We start from the raw sequence: 15,636 nt of genomic DNA, 5'->3' as shown, positions 1-15,636 counted from the left end.
AGCCAATACATTTTTTAGGCAAAGAGAACTGAAAAGAAAACAGAGCTATGTTTTATCCAGGTGTGGAAGACTAACCCCTGAAGGCTTATATTTCACTGTGGTCAACTAGTATTAAAGTCTATTTCTAATACTTGTGTTTAAATCCACTCTATACTGTCACAGAAATGCTGCAAGAAAGCCTTAGTCACAATGAAGAAACTTTTCAAGCCCTTATCTTTACTTCTTCCTTTCCTTAGGCCCAGGCTTCCCAGGAGGTCCCCAGGTAAAGAATCTGCCTGCCAATGCATGAGACACAGGTTCAACCCCTGGATTGGGAAGATCCCCTAGAGAAGAAATTAGCAACCCACTGCAGGATTTTTGCCTGGGAAATCCCATGGCCAGAGAAGCCTGGCAGGCTACAGTCCATTGGGTCGCAAAAGAGTTGGACACGACTAAGCATGCACGCAACACTCCTTAGGCCCAGAGCTTAAGTTTGCACACATCGTACTTTGTTAATACCACCCCTTTATGACCTCTGACCATGCTGTGGCCAGCCCCATATGTGTATACTATACACAAATGCATTATCAAGCCTCCGGAAATTGTACTGACTCAGAATCTACTATCTCACCACCCACCACAAAGATAGATATTAGTTTCTTGCAAGAACGTCTGGTCTGAGCAAAGGAGCTGCATGTATAGTTCTGTATCAGAAGTGCACATCTAAAATGCATGCCTGCAAAGCTGTAAATCAAGTACTTCCCCCACCCCCACCAGAGTTTTGCCTTCATTTCAGATGATCTGAAATTGAGAAAGGATTCAAACATTTTCCTTCAATATTTGTAGGCTTTTCTCCTATACTCTTCACAGCTCCTCCATCTTACCCCTCATGACTTCTCTAGATACATTAATAATTTGAAAACATTTAGTGGCATGATTAAGGAACTAATTCCCAGAAAATCCTTTATAATTCAAAGAACTGCTACTGCTAAGTCGCTTCAGTCGTGTCCAACTCTGTGTGACCCCATAGACGGCAGCCCACCAGGCTCCCCCATCCCTGGGATTCTCCAGGCAAGAACACTGGAGTGGGTTGCCATTTCCTTCTCCAGTGCATGAAAGTGAAAAGTGAAAGTGAAGTCGCTCAGTCGTGTCCAACTCTTAGCGACCCCATGGACTGCATGCAGCCTACCAGGCTCCTCCATCCATGGGATTTTCCAGGCAAGAGTACTGGAGTGGGGTGCCATTGCCTTCTCTGTTCAAAGAACTATCCAATAGCTAATATAGTCAACCTAAGCTCATTTTGTCCTAAAGAGGGCAACCCGAACAAAAGTCTCTACATTTAACCCTCTGGAGGTGGCCTTTAAAATTATAAACAACTATCTTCACTTCTTTATTGCTCAGTTTTTATTATCAAATAAAATTCCACCCCAGTGCTGTTACAAGAAGGTTTTCCACATACTGTTTAGAATATGGGTGGAACATCCAGGACACACATCCAAGCAAATAAGAGCAGTGAAGAGAGTTTAAGGGTCAGATTCTCTGGTTGCTCAGACGGTAAAGAATCTGCCTCCAATGCAGGAGACAGGGGTTTGATCCCTGGGTCGTGAAGATCCCCTGGAGAAGGGAATGGCAACCCACTCTAGTATTCTTGCCTGGAAAACTCCATGGACAGAGGAGCTTGGTGGGCTATAGTCCATGGGGTCGCAAACAGTCAGACATGACTGAGTGACTAACATACACAAAAAATTAAGGGTCAAATATATGAAAAGCATTTTACATCTACATGTCATCAATGCTTAAATAAAATTATACTGCTTCAAAATTCTAAATATGACACCTTCTCCATGGAAAACTTCTTGTTCTATATTTCTTAGAAAGCAAAGAAAGTGAAAGTAAAGTCGTGTCTGACTCTTTTGCGACCACATGGACTGTAGCCTACCAGGCTCCTTCACCCACGGATTTTCCAGGCAAGAGTTCCGTAACGGATTTGCTATTTCGTTCTCCAGGGGATCTTCCGAACCCAGGGATCAAACCCGGGTCTCCTGCATTGCAGGCAGACCCTTTACCGTCTGAGCCACCAGGGAAGCCCCTTAGAAAGCAAAGCCATGATTAAATTGCAATGCCAATTCCTTCTTTTTGAAAGATTTTTTAAAAATAAATTATAAGAATACAAAAAAAAAAAAAAGAAATTGCAATGCCAAATTTAGGCCTTAAATTTAAGCTGGATTTAAAAAAAGAAAAAAATTTAAACACCTACCAAAAATCCAAAAGTAAACACCTTCCTCTTAGTCTGGAACAACACTTTGGTTAAAAAGATAAAAGATCTAGCTGTTATGCTCTACCCGTGTAAAAACAGTGTGAAAGTGAACATGAACACACATGAACACCCATGTTCACAGCAGCATTATTCACAACAGCTAAAAGGTTGAAGCAACCCGACTTTTCATCAATGGATGAATGGATAAACAGAATGTGGTGTGTGTGTATATATATGTATATGTATATTTTTTTTTCCAATGGAAAATGATTCAATCTTTAAAAAGAATGAAATTCTGCTAAAACATGTACGAACCTTGAAGACATTGTATTAAGAAAAATAAACCAGTCACAAAGGATAAGTTTTGCAGGATTCCACTTGTATGAGACACTTCCAGTAGTCAAAGTCAGAGATAAATAGTGTGACAGTAGCTGCCAGGGGTGGGGCTAAAGGGTCCACAGGGAGTTAGTATCTCACGGGTATGGAGTTTCAGTTCTGCAAGATAAAAAAGTTCTAGAGATGGATGGTGGTGATAGTTCCATAACAATGTTAATGTACTTAATGCCACTGAACTGTACACTTAAAAGTGGTTTAAGATGGTCAATTTTATATCTATCTTACCACAATAAAAATAGTACTAAATACTCATCATTAGTATAATAAGTAACACATGGACAACAGCTTACTTCCAGGGAAGCATAAAATAGTAAGATTCGTATTTAATCAGCACTATGTCTGAAAAGCAATAAAAAACGAGAGTGATCCTAGAGTACTGCTGTAAGTGCTGTAAGTTTATGTTATGACTAATCAACTTTTACAGTACTCAGAACCATGAATGCTTTGATGTATCCACGGTCCTTAGAAAAAGACGGACAGATAGAAATTTACTCCACTAACATTGAAGACTCCATATTATTTTCCAAACAGGATCTTTTTCTAGGTCAAGTTCCTCAAGATGAATAAAATATTAACAGCTGACAATTCAGTTTACTCAGCCAGCAAATTAGTCACCTTGTAAAAGTGAATAATAATTTGAAATGAGTCTTTCTTCAATGCGATGGCTCTGTCTCCAATGACATCATAGTCAAAGATGGGCAGGGCCTGGGAGACTCCCTTTACATAACTCATGTTCTGTCTGGGGAGATGCATCATTCTCAGAGCGGACAAAATAATTCCGAGTTGTCCATTCAGTAATCTGCCTAATTCTCCAGAAAATTAATAATAATTTTCAGACCAAACCTACTCAGAAATACAAATAAACCTCCCTTTACCTATCTATAACTTACTGTTAAATTCACAATTGTCCATTTTTAAAAGGAAGATAGTAAATTATTGATATCTGTAAGAGTCACATCTTAGATTGCAAATTTTGCATGCTTTATATAGTTCTATTTTCAATAATCTGTGTCATAAACTTAGTATTTTTACATGTCTGTGTATGGAAGAGCTTGTTTTCCCAAAGGGAATGTAGTAGTCTTATAAGAATAGGAAATAAGTCTTATAGTTCTTTACTATAATTACAAGTGGCTTGGGCCCCTTTTGAGGCACACTGACCCAAGGAGAAAAAAAGGATGTGATGCCAGGGAGGCCTGGTGAGCTGCAGTCCACGGGGTCACAAAGAGCTGGACAAAACTGGACACGAACAATGACCCAAGCAGAAAAAAAGGGATGTGATGCCACACAGGAAAAAAAAACAAAGAAGTAGTTTGCTTTCTAGTAAGAGATATATAAAATATCCTAATCACCTACTTCTATGTTTTTACCACTGAACATGAGAATCTATTCAATAAACAAAAGATAAAATGTAACTGAGTTCTAATACGGCTAAAGAAATAACTGAGGACTGAGGGAAAATCCTAGACAAGACGCCTGGTAAGGGGAAGAGAGATGATAACACCAAAACAACTGAAATACTCTTGAGTCTATTTTCAAGAAACCAATCGACTTCACAGGGTTAGGAAGTAGGTCTTTAAAAACGTGGAAGGCAAAACCAGAATAAACAAATTTATCTTGAAAAAAGAAGAACCAGAAAGACCAGTGTTACCAGTTTCAAACTTACTACAAAGCTATACTAATCAGACAGTGGGGTACTAACCTAAGAACAGACATATAAATCAATGGAATAGAACTGAGAATCCAGATATATGCTGTCACATTTATGGTCAACTAATTTTCAACAAGGGTGCCAAGACAATCCAAGGGGAAAATATGGTCATTTCAACAAAGGGCGCTAGGATAATTGTGTATCTACATGCGGAAAGATCAAATTGATTTCTACCTCACCCTCATTCAAAAAGTAATTCCAGGGGTTTCCTGGTGTCCTGATGGCTAGGATTCCGGGCTTCTGCGGCCAAGGGTCCAGGGAACTGACATCCCATAAGCCACACAGCCAACAAAAATAAATTTTAAAAACTAACTCCAAACAAATCAAAGACCTAAATAAATGCATCAGCTAAAACTATAAAACGCTTAGAAAATATACACATTAAATCCACATGACTGTGAGTTAGGCACTGGTTTCTTAGCAATCAAATCAAAAGCGCAAGCAACAAAAGGAAAAACCAGATAAATTGGACCACATCAAAATGAAAAACTTTTGTGCTTCAAAGGACACCACTGAAAGAATGAAAAGGCAACCCACATGCTCAAGAAAATATCTGCAAATCACATATCTGTTACCGGACTGGCATCCAGAACATATAAAGAACTCTAAGAATTCAATAATAATTAAAAAAAAAAAAAGATAACCCAATTTAAAAAATAAGAATAGGGTTTGAATAGAGATCTCTGAAAATATATACAAATGCCAAAAGACACATGAAAAGATGCTTAATTAAGATTATTAGACATTGGGGACAAGCAAATCAAAAATCATAATGAGACTCCACTTCACACCCATTAGGATGGCAATCAAAAAGAAGGACAATAAAACTGACGGGGAAGACATGTAGAAACTGAAACCCTCACACATTGTTGGAGGCAATGTAAAACAGTGCAGTAACTCTGGAAGACCGTCTAGCAGTTCCGCAGAAGTTAGAGTTACTACATGACCCAGAAATTCCACTTCTATGTTTATACATACGCAAGAGACATGAAAATACACAATAACTTATTATTACATTACACAAATGTTCATGATTCATTAATAGCCAAAAACTGGGAACAAGCCAGATGCCTATCAACTGAGAAGGGGCATCCAAGCGCAGCACATCCACGTCACAGAATATTGCTGTGCTGTGCTTAGTCACTCAGCCTGATTCTCTGGGACCCCGTGGACTGCCGTCCGCCAGGCTCCTCAGTCCTTGGGGATTCCCCAGGCAAGGATACTGGAGTGGGTTTCCATCCCTCCTCCAGGGGATCTTCCCAACCCAGGGATTAAACCCAGGTCTCCCACATTCCAGGCGGATTCTTTACCATCTGAGCCATCAGGTAAGCCCCACAGAATATCATTCAGCCTTAAAAAGGAATGAACTGTTGATTCATGCTACATCATGGATAAGTCCTAAAGGACTTATGCCAAGGGAAAGGAGTCAGATACAAAAGTCCATAAATCATGTGATTCCATTTATATGAATGTCCAGAATAGGGAAATCCACAGAGACAAGAAGTAGATTAGGGGCTGTGGGGAGAGGGGAGGAGATGGGAGTGGGGGTGGATGGAGAGTAACCGCTAACCAGAGAGTGTCTCCCATAGGGACGATAAAAAATGTTCTGGAATCCGATAGTGGTGATCATTGCACAACTCTGCAAATACACTAAAAGCCACTGAATTACACACTTTTGATAGGTGAATTCATCTCAAAACAGCTCAGAAGGAATGGTCCCACCACCATCGATGGATGTAAACTATGGTTCAAGTCCCTCAGCCACACTTCTAGTTAATCACGACTTTGAAGAACCAGCCAACCCAATTCTCACTCACAGTTAATAACCTCACATTCTACCTCACCAAGAAAATCAAACACTCTAAGGCTTCCCCATTGTATAATTATCCTCTTCCCTCTATATTTCAAAAATTCCCCACTCTATTGACTATTTCTCTCTATTGATAAAAAGGCTCAAACAATTCCCAGTCTTGGGTTGGTGGGGAGCGGGGGGGCCTGTTGCTCATCTCCAGAAGACCATTCTTTACCATGGCTTTCTATATGGCATTTCTTGAAAGAAAACTCACGTATGCTCACTGCCTCCATATGAGCACACACACTGATTTCTCGGCCCACTACCAACACACCAACAGGAATTCATTCATTCAGTCAAAATTATTCTTCTGCCATTCTTCACCCTGGGCCACCACATTCCCTTCACCTGCTTTTCCTTATGCCTGTCTTCTCAGCCTCTGTGACTTCCTCCTTCAGGAACATGCCTTGATTTGGTATTCTATAAGATCTTCTAAATATAGTAACAACGTCCAAATCTACCCGAAAGTCCAGTCCCTTATTTTCAGCCTCCTGTACAACAGCTTTCTCGATCCACCCCTTGGCTGCACTTCAGAACCTAAAACTCAACAAGTCTGTTACATTTCTTCCAGGCATGCACTACATCTTATCTGAAGTTGTAGGTGCAGTGGGTGGCACGTGATCAGCACTGACTAAATACGGTTGAATGTCTAACAATAGAGCTCATAACTGCCCATACCTCTACCTTAAAACCTGCTTCTCCCACATTTCAGATCTCAATTGGTGACACCAGCACTCATTCACTTAGTCATCTAAACTGGAAGCTCTGCAGTCATCCCAAATTTCCTAGGGCTTCCCCTATGGCTCAGTTGGTAAGAATCCGCCTGCAATGCGGGAGACCTGGGTTTGATCCGTGGAGAAGGGAAAGGCTACCCACTCCAGTATTCTGGCTTAGAGAATTCCACGGACTGTATAGTTCATGGGGTCGCAAAGAGTCGGACACAACTGAGCAACTTGCACTGTATTTCCTAAATCCTGGCTGCTTTCACACCTTGAAATGCAAGGCCACACAGGCACTTTGCCTCGCCCACCTCTCAGGAGTGCGGTCCCAGCCAGCAACTTCCAGGACAAATAGCAGGTTTGCTCACCGCTTAAGAGCAATGGGGTTCCCCAGCTCAGTGCTCCTCAGATGCAACCCAAACCCACTGATTGCTCAGCATCCACATTGCTGGACCCCTCCACATCACTCCTGTGGGATCTGCAGGCAAAATCTGACCCCAAAGTCCTGTGTCTTTCACCAGCATCCATCTAACAGCAACAAGCTCATGTATCAGCTTGTGAGCAAGGTAAAGATGCAGACCTTAATTTCTCCTCCGAGAGCATCTCTGTAACAGCGCCACTGCCCCTTTCAAAAACCTAGACATTTGCGACACCACAGATGGACTCCGAGGAATGTACTGCACTAAGCAAATCAAACACGGTATGATTTCATTTATATAAAAAATATAAATATGAAGAATATAAAATAAAACTCACAGACACAGAGGACAGACCAGTGGTTACAGAGGAGAAGAGGGCTGGAGGCTGGTAAACTGGGTGAAGGGAGCTAACTGTTTGGTGACATGGTTACTAGACTTATTGTAGGGATCACGTTTTAAGAGTTAAGTTGTACACCTGGAACTAATATGTTACACACCAACTTTACCTAAAACAAACCTACAGTCACTGCACCCCTTATCCTGTCCGAGATCCCCCCTGAATCTGCCTGAGCCTCACTTCAGTAACTTCATTCTGCTCTGCTCCCCACAAACCTCTTGATTTCAGTGAAGCCACCTTCCATCACTCCTCTCGTCCCCCACTCGCCACATTCTTCCAGCTTTTCCGAGAAAGCACAGAATTTAAAGGCTGTGGCTCCAGAGTTGAACTGCCCAGATTCCAATCCTCCGTTCCTCTACCTGATAATCATGTGATTTGGTGCAAGTAGTAACTCTGTCCAAGTTTCCATTTTGTCTGTAAAATGAGTTATCGTATAAATTCTCCTAGCATTTTTGGAAAGATTGACCAAAATAATCTAGTTCAGTACTCTCTTTAACTGTTATTTACACAGATACTGTATGCTTCCTGTTGTTTGAACTTTTACAGCTAAATTCCCCACTGTTCTTGCAAATATCTGGCTAATTCCTGCATCCACCTTTTGCTAAGTTCAACAACTCATGCTATGCACCCCACTTGCCTTGTCTTCCTCCTGGTCAATTGCCTTCAACCCATTCCTCATCATTTTCAAGTCCCACCCCCATTTCTTTAATTCATAAGACACTGTTGGGACTTCCCTGGCACTCCATGCTTCAAGTGCAGGGGGCAGAGGTTCAAATCCTGGTCAGGGAACTAAGATTCCACACGCCGTCTGGCAAGGCCAAAAAAAAAAAAGCACTATTGCTGACTTGTGTACTGTATTCTTGTGTGTGTCTGTGTGAACCCACCTGCCGGTGAAAGAGACATAAGAGACTTGGGAAGATCTTCTGGAGGAGGGCACAGCAACCCACTCCAGTATTCTTCTAGAGAATCCCATAGACAGAGGAGCCTGGCAGGCCACAGTCCATAGAGTCGCAAAGAGTTGAACTGAAGCCAACTTAGCATATAGCATGCATGTACTGTATCCTTATAACTGACTCACCTTGTGTACCTCTTACTACCAACCAGACAGTACGTTCTGTTGGTCAAAGATCTGACTTATGCTTTTCATATATCGTGCACATCTTTGAAAATTACACAAACTCAGGAATGCAGCATCCCTCTAAAGATCATCATGTCTGATATAGTAGTAAAAGCACAAGCTTTAATGGCAAAACAGAAGAAATTCAGGCTTCAAAATCCTGGTTTTGTAATTCTGGGCAAGTTACCTAACTTCTCTGAGATTGTGTTCAATAGAAATTCTGTAACCACCTTTCAAACTTATTTCAAGAACAATGTATAAAAAGGAATGAACTCTGTAGCTCACAAATAGAAATTTTCCTCCAATCAACACGTGTTAAATTGAATAGGCTAATTCATTCCGTCTATTAGTCATTCTGTCCTGTCTGACTCTTTGTGACCCCATGGACTGTAGCCTGCCAGGCTCCTCTGTCCATGGGATTCTCCAGGCAAGAAGACTGGAGTAGGTAGCCATTTCCTCCTCCAGGGGATCTTCCTGACCCTAGGATTGAACTGGGTCTCCTACACTGCAGGCAGATTCTTTACCTTCCGAGCCAATACCAGCTTTTAAAGATACCACCAGCTTCTGAGAGTTAAAGCCCAGTACCAGTTAAGTTGTGGACTTCATGTCCCTTACACCAGCCAGTTTCAGACACTTTCCTAATGATTACACTGCTTCTGCCTGCCAAGCTTTAAGAACATGCTCTTTTGAATACAAAGGGAAACTGATCAGCGAGCACAGAGATCAATAATAAATCCATTTCCACCCAGTAAGCAGCTCAATTCATCTGCTTAACCAATAGTTTTGCCGGTGGTTTCTTCCATCTTCAGAACTTAAGAAATGGAAAAGCTGTCACTGGTCACTGTTTTATGGAAGTGCGAGTCGAGGCAGGGGGGTAGGGGAATGGAGCAGTGGGGAGGGATGAACATAAAATGCCAATTCAAACAAATTTTGATTTGATAAACTTGTACTTTCTTCCCCCAAAGCCTCTGGTCCAATGCGTATAAATCCCACTTTCAGTCATTGAGCTGACAGTAGAAACAGAAGAATGTTGTGATAGATGTGTCTCGTCCTCTATTAGCATATCGAGCAGATGCTAAGAGAACAAGAGTCTTCTGTTTCAGAAAATATATCAGAAATTTCCATCCACAGTCACCCCTAATCCCTAACTCCAACACCAGTTCTCTCTCTCTGAGAACGCTTCAGAACCAGCAGTGGGTTCCAAGTCAGAAAATACCTTCCTGTTTCAAACAGATCCTCCCGCCCCACACCGCACCTTGCCTTCCCGGGGATCACCATGTGCTTCCTCACTGACCACCGGGGTCTTCCAACAGTCCTTCCAACAGGGTCCTCCTACAGTCCCAGTTTCGCCTTTTTATTATTATTATTATTATTGAAGGATAATTCCTTTACAGAATTTTGCTGCCTTCTGTCAAACCTCAACACGAATCAGCCATAGATATACATACGTCCTCTCCCTTTTGGCCCTCCCTCCCTCATCTGTCTTTGGATTCACGCCTGCTCACTTGGTGTTGACTGGTCTCCTTCCTCTCTGGTGGCTTCGTTTTTCACCACATTGCCCAGCGATGCCCCGAATCAGCTTACCTTACCCAGGCTTTGCAACCTGCCCTGAGATCTGGCTATCTTTCTCATCATGCTTGAGTCTTGAGACCCACACAAAGTTCTATTAATAAAAAGCTGAACGGGGCACATGGACCTGCCACCCTGAAGCTAGACTTTTGGGCCCCCTGCAGCCTCGCCTGATCTTTCTAATCTCACCTGTCTCTTGTCCCCTTGACAGAGCCCTCCTCCCTGGCAGGCTTACCTCAACTCTGAGCCTCCCCTTGTGCCTTTGCTCTCAGGCCGTACTTCCTTCTCAAAGAACCAATTTCCCCTACTCCTCTCTTCTCCCACGGGAAACCTGTTCCAACCACAAGCTCCCTCCCTCCACAGAGAAGACTTCCCTAATCACCAGGCTTTGAGGGATCTTTCTAAATTCCTACATCTCCCTCTCATACACCTGGCATTTAGTCACTAGCAATCTGCTACAGGTGTTTTTACCTTGTAATCCTATCTTTTCATAGGACAATCATTTCCTCATGAGCATACAACATAAAGCGCACTGTATTTATTTCGTTTCTCTTGGCCATGCCACGGAGCATGCAGGATTTTAGTTCCCTGATCAGGAATCAAACTTGTGCCCACTGCAGAGGAAGCCCAGAGTCCTAATGAATGAACCACCTAGGAAGCCCCACTGTAAAGCACACGTTAAAAATATGAATGCTCTAATAGCAGCCAACACTAAGAGAAAGTGTTTAGGAAATAAAATTCCCCCAACAAGAACACCCAATCTCATTTTTCCACATTTCTTTCTAGCCCTTGCCCGTTCCTGTTGGTATTTTTACATAGTAGTACTATAATAGTAGGTCCAGCCATACAGTTACACATACTGTTTTACATTCTGCTTTTTCTAACATAAGGAAGTCTTCCTTGTTAAATGGTTTTGATTTTCATCATTTTTAACGTCTATAAATATCTTATCCACTGAGATAGTAGACTGTAATTCACTTAAGCACTGACTTCTACTTGACATTAGTCTTTGTATCTTTCACCATAATGATGATTCTTCTCTGTGACTTTCACTGCATCAAGTACTGAAATGCAAACCAAACCCTTGAGAAATCCCTGCTAAAATAAACGTATTGACCATGCTTCCTAACACCCAAAATAACCCATTTCACTGTTTTTTTCTTCTTTCTAGCTAAATTTCTAATGTAATTTTTGGTTTCATCACACCTCAGGTTAGGTAGACAGCAAATACATTTCCCAAACAGTTTTTTACCTAGATTTATTTTGATAGTTAATCTCACACACATTTAAGCCACAGGAAGTCCCTTGAGGGAAGGCAATAAAATCCCATACTATCTAATATAAGGTAGGCACCTGGCAGGCATTCAATGAATATTAAATATTTTTTAAGCCATCTAAAGTTATAAAACATCAAATTACTGAACAGGAGATGTCGCTGACCTAACTAGTGCCATCAGTTATTCGTGTAAAACTTCGGCTCATTTAATAATTAGATTGGTTAATAATGTATGAACAGGTGTTCCTTACAGTACACAGAACACAGCCAGGTTACTTGGTGAGCTATACACATCTCAGAGATGACATGAAAAGACAAACAAACAGAACTGCAAACAGAACTCCCAGATCTCATGACAAAACAAGCTTAACCCCTTTGACTTCAGCTGTTCAAGTTCATACTTCAGAGGAAAAAAGCAAAAAAAAAAAAGTCGTAGTATTAAAACTATGTAAAATTACACAGGCATGTGAATACAAACTGAAATGAAAATAAGAAAACGAGTGTGAATTGTTATGGTCAAAGAATGTTGGAGACTTCTTCCTTTTTATTTTTTGTTTTCTTAGTATAATGTTAAAATGTATAACAAGAAATATATTCCCGACAAATGCATATTCATTAATCATTACAATTCTTGCTATTACTGAAGTAGACCTAAAGCTGAATGTTCAAATAACTAAGTTCCCCAAGCCCACATAAAGTTTAGCAAATGGAAAGAAACCAACCATCCACCTTAATACCTAAGCCCAGTCAGATACTGAATCACATGAAGAACTTAATGGTACACTAGAAACTTTTTGCCAATTTAAGATTTTCCTCAACAGGTAGCTAATGGGATTCCAAGAATCATTCAGAATGATACATGGCAGAAACCAACACAATATTGTAAAGCAATTATCTTCCAATTAAAAAAAATTTTTTTAATAGAAGAAAAATAAAAGAGAAAAATATTATACAAAATAAGTAAGTCTTTATAGAGTAAAACTACATCATCCCAGGAATCCAGTCTCATCTCATTCTCACTGGTGAAGAGTCATTTCTGAGATTGCTTCTGGCACTAATCTGCCAAGGGAGAAACAATTATGACGAAAAGTTTACCATTCACCATAATTATATACTATTACTTAATACATTAGTTTTCCCAGAAGTAATAATTGGTCAAATAATTTTTTTCATAATTACTGGAAAGGAATATGGCTTGGTTTTAGCCTTTTTAAGCAAACTCTACACAGCAGTTTAAAAATCACTGGCTTCAGAATTCCACTCCATTGTATTCCACTAGATCCTCGAGATGTATGTAAATGACTCCTTTAGGACAAAACAGAAATAGAACCACTTTTAATTATCTATAACAATCACTGGAAAAAAAAAAGTCCACATGCACTCAGGAACTGTAAGAGATGGCACTAAATCAAAGAGGCAGTTTACCACAAATAATGCACTTCTATTTAAAGGGTAAAGGATCTATGCTTACACCTTAATTTTAAAATGAGTTCAAAAGAACAGCTAACGTCTACTCCAAAACTGTAAGTATTACTCTATGCATCCCTTGAAACTCTAATACTGACGCTTACAATCTAATCAATGACTATGTGTAAGTAAAAAGGATAGTACTTCCCCTGGAAAACTGAAATTCAAAGCAGGGGGAGGGAAAGAATGAAGAATTTTAATTGAGAGTTAACTGCCTCTTTTTAGCACTGACATTTCCCAAGTTTTCAGTGAACAGGAAATTTTTTAAAAGTGCTGAAATCACCCTTACAGACTCAAATCCCAGCTACTTTGCCTTTTCTGTGGCTTCGTGTTTTGTTTTGTTTCTAAATCACTGTGATGGTAATATGCTTGAAATGAACTGAAATAAAGCTGCCTGAACTGCTTTAAGACCAGAAGCTTTCGGAAACTTTCATAGTTCATCTAAGTTCTTTCATTTTGTCAGAGTGTGCAGCTGGTGAGGCCAAGACTGAAGACCCAAAACGTGCACTCTTTGAGAAGGTAAAGTAGTTAAGTTCTTAGGGAAAAATTCTTGTGTGTCATCTGACAGCCTTTAGCCAACCAAGCAACGACAGGAGGAATCACCAACTCAAAAAAAAAAAAAAAAGCCAGTGAGTCAACCTGTTGATCTGTGTGTCTCAACATACAGCAAAGACAACCAGAAAGCAAACCAATTTCTACACAGACCTAAACCACACTGAACTATGAACAAATAAGTTGTGAAAACGACTTAATGATTCTGTTACTTACACGAATATTCGCACTGAGAGCCTTACCAATTGAAAAGTCATCTCCTGGGACTCTAATGATTTCCCCCCCCCACTAGTATTACCTGGTATAGGAGGTGTTTTCAATATCTCATTTAAAGTAACTTGTCCCGTCACGAGCCTAGTTAAGCATTAAAGCCAAGGCCCAGCCCACCTCTTCTGACTTGAGTTAGGTTTTCTCTACTCCATCTGACTCTTTTCTAAAGAGGATTTAAAATGTACTCGGTTTATCTGCTTTCTCTACCCTCCCTGCAGAATTGAGAGAATGCCTGAAAGATACAATTTCACAAGAATCTTGGCACCTAAGCTATTTATTGTTGAGAGATGACGAATATGACTTCAAGCAAAAGCAAAACTTTCTCAACAGTCAAAAAAAAAAAAAAAAAGCGGGGGATGGGGTGGGGGCGGGCAACTCCTCTCCCCAAGTTCAATCAAAGTATTTACAAGTCCTTCTGACCGTCCAGGTTAAAAGGGATATTAAAGTGAAACACCAAAAAGAAGGAGTTTTTCTCTAGAGCGCTTTCTCAGGAATAAGGCCAACTCCCTGCTCTCTTTCCTGCCGCGAGCCACGGGGGTGCGGGGTCTGGACGCCTGGGCCACCGACGTGAGGCCTGGGGGTCCCCGGCTGTCCCGGCCAGGCCGGAGGGCGAGGACCCCCGGGGCGGGGCCGCTCTGACAGCTGGAGGGCCGCGAGCAGGGGCACGCGGGGCACGGGACCCGGGACCGGGTGGGGAAGGAGGAAGCGAGCCCGGGGCGCTGGATGCGGGCGCACTCCTAGAAGGGCAGGGAGACGGGAGGGCGAAAGGGCAGCGGGGCGGGAGCACCGGCGGAAGGGCAGCGGGATGGGACGTGGAGCCCGCGGCGCCCCGGGACTCGGTGCCGGCGAGGGGAGGGGCGTCCCGCGCAGGCGGGGCGGGCGCGGGGGACGAGGTTTCGGGGTGCGCTGGCCGCCCCCCTCGCCCGGACGCGGATTTCAGGGGCGGGGCCGGCCGGACCCCACACGGCGGCCGGGGCCAAGGGAAGGGCGCGCCAGGCACCTGCCGCCTCCGCCGCGGCGGCCCCGGGCGATCTGGGCTCTCACCTCTTCGGTTCATGGGCCGGATCCGGACGGCCACTTTCACTTTGGAGTCTCCCATCCTGCCGCCGCCGAGGTTCTCGCTCGGCTTCCGTCTGCCGCGGCCACCGGGCAACTCTTTGGGGCTGACCGGGCGGGAGGGGGCTACGGGCGAGAGGGGCGGGGCAAGGGCGGGGCCTGTGGAGGGGTGGGGCCGGCCCGGGGCTCCCGGCGCGCCCCGCTGCATGACGGGACTTGTAGTCCCCGTCGGTGGTCTCGGGTAGGCCGGCAGGGCTTCGGGCGCGCTTCGCTCTCTGGAGCTTGTAAAATACCCTTCTGCTTCAACGCCATCCTCTCCCTTGCGGTTAGTACTGAGACATAAGCTGTCGATGAGCTGATACCTCACCTGAAAACAAACAGTTGAAAAATGGCATTGGCGACCTTGAGACCTCTTTCAGACTCATTTCCTGCCAATATTGTGTTTGATCCCAGGCTCAAATTATTTCCTCTGCCTGGATTGCCCTCCCCACCTTGTTTGCTGAAATCACCCTTGAAGGCAAAGCAAAAGTTACCTCTTCCAGAGATCTTCATAAATCCACAGGTTATCCTATACCAGCCACTCCCTGTCCCAGTCAAGACCT

At 42.7% G+C, this 15,636-nt stretch overlaps 1 protein-coding gene across 7 annotated transcripts in view; it reads right to left on the bottom strand.

The window, feature by feature from the left end:
• The window catches only part of KIF13B (kinesin family member 13B), a 209,474-nt gene extending 194,079 nt beyond the window's left edge, over positions 1 to 15,395 (bottom strand). For 5 of the 7 annotated variants that reach the window (XM_086414759.1, XM_086414760.1, XM_086414763.1 and 2 more), the window contains exon 1: positions 15,023 to 15,395. In XM_086414759.1, coding sequence (XP_086270885.1) covers positions 15,023 to 15,242 — 220 coding nt within the window. In that variant the 5' untranslated portion in view covers positions 15,243 to 15,395. Of the gene's footprint in view, positions 1 to 10,648; positions 10,785 to 13,924; positions 14,039 to 15,022 lie in introns of those variants that run through there. The other 2 variants (XM_086414761.1, XM_086414762.1) reach the window with 2 other exon arrangements.
• Between the last annotated feature and the right edge of the window lie 241 nt (positions 15,396 to 15,636).

Source organism: Bos grunniens, chromosome 8 (assembly GCF_055505025.1).
Source record: "Bos grunniens cultivar Pamir isolate PY7600 chromosome 8, Bosgru_T2T1.0, whole genome shotgun sequence".
Taxonomy (NCBI): domain Eukaryota; kingdom Metazoa; phylum Chordata; class Mammalia; order Artiodactyla; family Bovidae; genus Bos; species Bos grunniens.
Note: the sequence above shows the minus strand (reverse complement) of the source record. Positions and strands in the feature narration are given on the sequence as shown.